Here is an 8,385-nt window from a genome sequence, read left to right as displayed (position 1 = left end):
TCCAGACACACAGAGATGCTTTCTATCCAGAGCCAGACTGGTACAGAACTCATCCTGGTGGATCACCATCGACTCTGACACAGATCAGGGTCAACAACTCCGACGTGACACCACAAAACCAGATCTCAAACATGAGCTGCACAGGTATCAGCTGCAGAGTCAGTCTCACTGATTTTCTTTTCGTAAAAAATAACTTGAGTTTTGCAGTTTTTGGTTTGTGATTTTAAATATTTTCCAAAAACTGATGACAGTTTCAGTCAGGATCAATCAGCGAGGGATATTGATCGTATAACTTACTCCCTCCTAATGAAGCGTGCTGTCGCCTGAGGCTGTGAATAAATTGCTTGTGTTGCTGTGTCACGCACATGTGCTGAATTGGGTGAACACACTGACACACATAACTGTGTGGTGTGACTCCTGCCTCACTTCTTCACAGCAGTAGTTCATTATCAAGCTCTCAGATTTCTCCGTTCATAGCAGCAGATCCGTTCTCACCTGCAGACCTCCAGTCAGGTCAAACTACAGTGTTGTAACTCCTCACACCCTGAACATCACAGCTGTGTCTCAGTCCACAGCTGTCTGAGAGTCCCCGCGGCCTCCTCGTTGGATCAATGTCATGCAGCAGGCGTTAATACCCAAGGATAGGAAAGTCTGAATCAAAGTGGTAGCCATGGAAACAACCCAGGCCTGTTTCCACCCAGCAATCGATGAGGTTCTGTGTGTGTGTGTGTGTGTGTGTGTGTGTGTGTGGTGGGCCGGATGTTGCGAGGAGAACCCCTGTCCCACATTCAGACACAGACCCCCTCGTCCTCCACAGCAGAGTGGACAGAGACGTACAGCAGTGAGGACGGACGGACAGACAGAGGGAGACGATGGTGAACCAAGTGGAGATCTATGCTGGGATGCTGTTTTTGGCTGTGTGTGTGCGCTCAGGAGCAGCTGCTGCAGGTAAGTTTGGTTCCTCTGCAGCTGCACACTCACACATAAAGACTCAAACACCATTAAACAGGATGTTAAATAACTTGTGATCCAGTTATGTTTCATTTTATCAAGCTGCAGCACAAAGAATTTACTGAGTCTGGTGTGTTTGATGATTGTGGGTGTGTGGGCCACAGGCAACACTGTAAATGAGTGTTTGATGAGGCTTTCAAATTAATAATAGTAATTATTTATTTTCATGAAAATTAATCTTGTTCCTTCGTGGTGCATTTAAAGGCTCGGTCCACCCGAAGAACTTCTGTCCTTTAGATCAGTGTTTCTAAAATTGTGGTGCGTGTTCCCCGAAGGACGCCTTGGAGTACTGCAAGTTTGTTAAATGTTAATTTAAATAATATCAGTCATGCATAATTCCTAAAACACTAAATTGTCAGTGCCACTTCCCAGAAAGACACAGCTCAATGCAACAGTGCCTTTACATGATGACAAAATATTAGTTTTGCTTTCTGATTCTAAACATTTGAAAAGTACATTTCAGTGTTGTTGTTTTGTTTGTTTTTTGTTTTTTTTAGAAATTGAGATCCTGATTGTGACACGCTGTATCTTCCCTCTTGTGTTTTTAAAAGATGTTTTGTGCTGGTCTGGGGGTACTTGGGTACTTAAAGTTTTTTTCTGGGGAGTTTTTCCTTCTCTACTGTGAGAGTCCAAGGACAGAGGGATGTTGTATGCTGTAAAGCCCTCTAAAGGCAAATTGTGATTTGTGATATTGAGCTTTATAAATAAAATTGAATTGAAATCGAAAGGGGTAAGTTATTTTAAAAAAGTTTAAGAGCCACTGTACTAAAGGAATACAATAAGAGACAGTATGAAAATTATTCAGCGTACCACCTAATATATCTAATAGTTACATCACACATCAAGGTGTGCTTTGACATACGCAGTGAATGACATATTATATCAATAACTAACAGAACCAAAATGTAAGTTTTGAAAAGAGAGAGTGGCTGAAAAATTTAAAAAAAATTCGTTTTGTACCCTCCGCATTAACTTTTAATGTGGCACAAGGGCTTTATTAACATTACAATAATATATCTACAAATATATACACATTAGTATTTGTCATATACCTTAAAAATATAGAAATGAATGTGTAAGTGGTTGTGAGAATGATGTGATAAGCTTATGTGAATCTATCTATCTATCTATCTATCTATCTATCTATCTATCTGTCTATCTGTCTGTCTATCTATCTATCTATCTATCTTGCTGTTGAATTATTATGGCATGTTGGAGAGAGGGAGTTTAAAAAACAGTGAAACATTCAATATCTCTTCTGATCATTGGAGATCACCACCTCTCCCTCAATATTTAGGACATTGCATTCATTCTCTGTGACAAAAACATTAAAGTATTAGTGACTTTTATTTTGATGAACTGCTAGAATGTGATTCAGAGATGCAAGAATGCTTCACTAAGGTGCATAGCAAAAATGTGCAACCTCCAAAACAACGGTTGCAGTTAGGGCCCAACCGATATGGATTTTTTGGGGCCGATGCCGATTCCGATATTATGGAATAAAAAAATCTGATAATCGATATATCGGCCGATTAAATTTTTACGTTTTTCAAATTAAAAAATCACGAAATACCTGCTTTTGATGGCTTAAATATAGTTCAAACACTCGTTACAAAGATATAAACTGAAGGAAGAACATTGAACTATTTTCAGATACTTTTATTATCAGAAATTGTGTGGAACAAGCAGCATATGAACAATTTGAACACAAAATAAATCAAAAATATGATGTGCAAAAAGGCAGTAAACCTCCAATCATGCAAAGTCTATATGAATTAAGACATTCACATGTGTGTTCACAGTACCACAGTTCTTCTTATTATTGCCAATTTAACAGAGGCAGGTTATAGTGCAAAAGGTAACACAAGAACATCATTTCTAAATAAAACACCATATTCCCTGCATTTTATTAGTGATGAAAATATAAGTGTTAACATCGGCGTCAATCGGTCAATCGGCTAGCCGATAAATCGGTCGGCTGATAAATCGGTCGGGCCCTAGTTGCAATCACTATTAGACAAACAGAAGATGCAGCAACTATGCACAGTCGAGCAGGTTTGTCACAGTGTAGAACAACTCTTACTTTATTTCTCTGTTGTTTTCTTTCTTTCTTTTTTGGTACTAGATGTGTGGATTATACATAGGATATATTTACCTAACTTTCACTCACAGATTCTTTCAATGTGTATTTTTTTCTAATTGGGTTAAACCAATATATCATGTGACCTGTGTCACATGACCTCTATATGCATTCTTAAATTGCACACCTGTTTCCAATCCATTTTACACCCTGATGAAGACCTATTGGTTGAAACGTGTTGGTTTATCCATGTATTAATAAAGCATTTTAACTACAGTCAGAGAGCCTCAGATGCATTTCGGACTGCCTGCCTGTACCATGGACTTTCAATGTGACTATTCGCCCTGTCCTTGAAGAGCACCTGACGTTTTACAATTAACACTGTGCCTTAACCCAGTGCAGCACTCCTTATTTTTTCCTCAGGAGAAAATATTTGTTTCTTGGCATTGTTCATTTCTGTAAACAGATACGTTACATTTGTACATATGAGCTGACTGTGTCATCAGGAGGTGGAGGAGATGGTGGATGGTGTGACACTCAGGCTAGCACCTGCCAAGCTGCAGAGCACCGCAGACCTTAGTTTGAGACCAACAAACAACAGGACTGTCTGTTTTTAATGAGACATCAGTGTCATTTTCAGAAGCGATTGCGGCACCAAAATCATGTCATTTAAGCCAAAATATGTTGTTATGTTTTCCTAAGCATGACCAAGTGGTTTTTGTGCCACAGCTCCGCTTAATCATAAAGAGATGTAAAGCAGCAGACGGTGCTATGACACTTCCATCATGAATTGATGCAGAAAATTTCCCAGAATGCAGAATATGTGTTTAATGCACATTAAGGGAGAAGCTTAATATGCGCCCCCCCCCCCCCAAATATTTGGGGTACACCATAGGAAAAGAGCTATGCCCATGCTCCTGACCTGAATAATTGTTGCACAGTTCCTAATAATGTGCTTATTGTTGAAACCAGTGACCTATGTCTTATTTTGACGCATTAAAGCTGACAGATGCTCCGTTTGCAACTGTTTTCTACAAGTATTTCGTATGAAAATCTCCAAATATTTAAACTTTATTTATTGGGTGAAACAACCTTGACATATCTCCCCTCCCCTGGGCTCTGGACCTTGGTGGAAACTTTTATTCTCCACCAAACAGTAAGATCCCAGCTTCTTACACCTGAGTACCTCCTGCTGCGTGATCAAGCTGCACCACAAGCTGTCTTTAGTCCAGTCTGTGGTTTAAAGGGAACATCACGGCCCACAGCTGAGCTCTCGTTTTGTTCCATTTTTAAATCAGGGGGAAAGGAAGTGCCAAATATTTATGAAGAATCAGAAAGAGGAAGCACTCTTTGCGTACATGAATCAACGCTCAGATCCCGTCAGTTACAGTAACAGCAGTCTGCAGGGGAGGTGGAGGAGGAGGGGCGTGCTACAACCGCCTCAGCTGAGACAAAGCTTTAATTAAACGTGACCCACAATCCTTCATTATCCAGACAGCGAGTGCAGCTGGACTGATCAATGGCCTGGAATTGGATGTGACTGCCCCACTATCTGCCCCAGTAAACAACTGACATGCAAATTCCGTGCACTCTCTAAGAAAGTTCACTTTTTCATCCTGCCTTTAAAGTGTTTGGTTTTTACATTTTCTTTTCTTATAACTCTGCGTCTCCTCCCTCCTCCTCCCCCCCACCAGGCATGCTGAAGGTTGACATGGTCCAGGATGGGAGTGGCGGCGGCGGGGACACCATCAGCCACTCCCTGACCCTGGTGCAGCGTCTGGAGGCCCTGCTGATCCAGGGGAACGGCAGTGACGTGTCTCTCAGGGTGGAGACGCCCAGCGCAGACGAGGTGAAGGTGATCCAGGCCCACTCTCTGGTGCTCTCCCTGCAGAGCCCCGTGTTCGAGGAGATCCTGCTGAGCCGCAACAGCAGCATGCTGGTCCTGAAGGAGAGCTCCGACTGTGCCGCTGTGTTTGACAAGTTCATCAGGTGAGGACACGTTTCCATCTCCCTCACTACATGAGTCACTTCCACCCTCTGCTTCACCCACTTTGACTGAGTTATCACGCCCTCTAGAGGGATGAGCTCTGAAACTGCAGCCCCACATCTGACACACAATCAATGAGTCCAACATAAAACAAACTGACCAATCAGTGAACTGCTGGGTTGCTCAATAGCAGCAAGACACAGAGGAGCCTGAGCTGCAACAGCAATCAATAACTTAATCTATTTTTATCTCAGATGCTAATGAGGTTGATCAAAAGCTGAACTACAGTAAACCTGCCATCTGCCAGACTGACAGTCTCCTTGTTCCTGTTCTAATCTGGATGTTTGCACACACCGCCAAAATAAAAGTGTTTTTTAACAGTGACTTTTTGTGAGAAGCTGCTTTGAGATTATTTCAGAAGAAGAATTAATTCAGTCTAACTTAACTCTTTAAAGCTGCACTTTATACAAATTTAATTTTAACAATGAATCAAATGAATAATTTCAAAAGGATCATCAGAACTCACAGAGACAAGGGAATGTGTCGACATCAACAGCGAGTCGGCCATCTTGGAAGGATAAGGGTTGAGGCAGATTTACACTTGTGCGTCAGCTGAGCCTACACATGTGGCCTACACTGTTGTGAGCATTTATATTTGTGCGTGTCACTCTGCAGTTACACCTCCAAAACACTAGGTGGTGGTGGAGTTCCTGTGAAGTGCTGTAACACACATTAAACACACATTAAACATGGCTTAATATAGACAGTTTCAAACACAAATCAGCTTCACTATAACTCGCAGCATTCACAGACAAACACTTGTCTTTATCTGGATACATTTTCCCCACAAATACAACATGCTAACGTTATTAGCACAAGTCTATGGCATTTTACATTGTATAAATTAGCCTAGCAGCTAGCAGACATTTCCTCTACTCATATGAAGCCAGGGACAACAGCAACATTTAACAGTCTGCAGAAATGTATTGCTCATTTGGGATTAACAAAGCAATGTGAATCTGAATCAAAACAGGAGTCCACAAACTAATGGGTGATGGTAGCTACCTCCACTAGTTTTACAATCTTTAGCCCAGAACATCAAACAGACATCAAGGAACTTGAGGTGACAAAGTCTAACTGTTGCGTCACCTCAAGTTGCCTGTGTCTCGGCCAAAAAGTTGCATTTGAACATGCCACAAAGACTACAGCCAACGGCCATCTAACACGTTGCTCTGCACCTGAGTGAGAGGAAATAACTGTCTATACCAGCAGGCAGCAGTATTTGTCATTAAAAAAGGCAAACTTTAAGACTGTAAAGATGGATTCAAGATGCTCGTATGCCAGTTAGCACATTAACAACAAAACCAGAAAAATATCTGATAATAGCTGACAGTTAGCTCGGTGCAGAAGATGCAATTTTATGCCACAGAAGTCAAACATTTTTGGCTTCATGCATCACTGAGCAAATTTCATACAAATGAACACAGTCAGTAAAATATGATCTTGCAGATTTGTCTGGTTCTTAGGTTAGTTTTCAGCTTGTTGTGGCATCTTATGCCCCCAAGTGGCCAAAGCAAGTTATTGCAGCATTAGAATGGTCAGCGTATCCTCATACGACAGTTCGTATGATATCTAAAAAATGGTATTGTCACATTACATACTTATCGCACATCGTAAAGTTACATAGGTGACATGATCGTAACGTGATTGCAGCCTTACCGATTATGTGGGTTATACAAATTCGGGTAATTAATTTTTGTGAGTGTACATATGAGCAGTGCATGAGAACAGCCTGGAATAAAACATCTGGATGTGGGTAAAATATTTTTGGAACATCCTTTAGCCTAAATGGTCACATTTTGTACGTACGTTTCATTCTACACAAGTCATTTCAAAAGGTACACGTTGTGCTTCAGATGCTCCGACGTTAACCCTCTCCTTCCTGTCTCTGAGCAGGTATCTGTACTGTGGAGAGATTTCTCTGCGCCTGGATCAGGCCACACCTTTACACAAGCTGGCCACTAAGTACCAAGTGATGGGTCTCCAGCAGGGCATCACCCAGTACATGACCCAGAATCTGGCCCGGGAATCCACCTCAGGCCACGTGGCAGGCTGGTACGAGTACGCCCTGCAGGCCGGGGACGTGACTCTGAGGGACAGCTGTCTTCAGTTTATGGCGTGGAATCTGTCGTCGGTGCTGCAGAGCGGGGAGTGGGTGACCATCAGCAGCCAGCTGCTCATGTCCCTGCTGCAGCGCTCGGACCTCATCCTGCAGAGTGAGATGGAGCTCTTTGCAGCGCTGGAGGCCTGGATTATTCAGAACGAGCCCGATGGTCTGACAGCGGAGAACGCCTTGAGAGCGGTGCGTTATGCCATGATGCCGCCACGGGAGCTCTTCCGTCTGCAGACCCAGTCATCGGTCCTGGCTCGCTATCAGGAGTCGGTGCGTGACCTGCTGTACATGTCCTACCAGTTCCACTCTGCGTCGCCGCTGCACATGGCCAAATACTTTGACGTGAACTGCAGCCTCTTCATGCCCAGGAACTACCTGTCGCCAGTGTGGGGGTCGCCATGGATCATCAGCAACCCCTCACGTGACGACCGCAGCACCAGCTTCCAGACCCAGCTGGGGCCCAGCGGACACGACTCCAGCAAACGGGTGACTTGGAACGCCTTGTTCTCACCGCGCTGGTTACCCCTTAGCATGAGGCCGATGTACACGGAGACAGGCGCCATGCAGCCCACACGTGTGGAGGGAGGGCGCCCTCGCATCATCATCACACCGGCCACGTCCAGCGCAGATTTTGCTGGGGTGAACTTCCAGAAGACGGTGATAGTGATGGCTCAGCAGCAGGGGAAGGTGGTGGTGAAACACGTCTACAACTTCCACCAGAGCACGGAGGAAAATGGGGATTTCTTGGCCGAAGCCGACCTGTACCGCCGGACGTCGGAGTACCTCATCGACAGCTCCCTCTTCCTCCATATTGTGGTGAAGCCGCTGTACCAAACCCTCATAACCAGCAAGAACTGACCCTCCGCCCTCCTCTCTGAGACACCTTACCTCACCGAACACAATCCAACCGTGAAGTGACATCTCACTCATATCACATCATGAGGACGTGGATCTGAATCGTCCTCGTGTGTGATGTTTGGATCATTTGTCTCGTCTCATTTAACTTCTGTTTTCATTGGGCAACTACACCACGTTCCAAATTATTATGCAAATTGTATTTAAGTGTCATAAAGATTAAATTTTTTGTTTTTCAATTAAACTCATGGATGGTATTGTGTCTCAGGGTTCTTTGGA

General features: G+C 43.5%; 1 protein-coding gene across 1 annotated transcript; it reads left to right on the top strand.

Annotated features, from left to right (window-relative positions):
- The first annotated feature begins 800 nt into the window (after nt 1–800).
- Nucleotides 801–8,350, top strand: btbd17a (BTB (POZ) domain containing 17a). Its single transcript, XM_050059441.1, has 3 exons — nt 801–948; nt 4,786–5,080; nt 7,035–8,350. Exons 1-3 carry the CDS (start codon nt 873–875, stop codon nt 8,107–8,109), a joined length of 1,446 nt encoding a protein of 481 aa, XP_049915398.1. The 5' UTR covers nt 801–872; the 3' UTR covers nt 8,110–8,350.
- The last annotated feature ends 35 nt before the right edge of the window (nt 8,351–8,385 follow it).

This window comes from Epinephelus moara, chromosome 13 (assembly GCF_006386435.1).
Source record: "Epinephelus moara isolate mb chromosome 13, YSFRI_EMoa_1.0, whole genome shotgun sequence".
NCBI classification, from domain to species: Eukaryota; Metazoa; Chordata; class Actinopteri; order Perciformes; family Serranidae; genus Epinephelus; species Epinephelus moara.
Note: the sequence above shows the minus strand (reverse complement) of the source record. Positions and strands in the feature narration are given on the sequence as shown.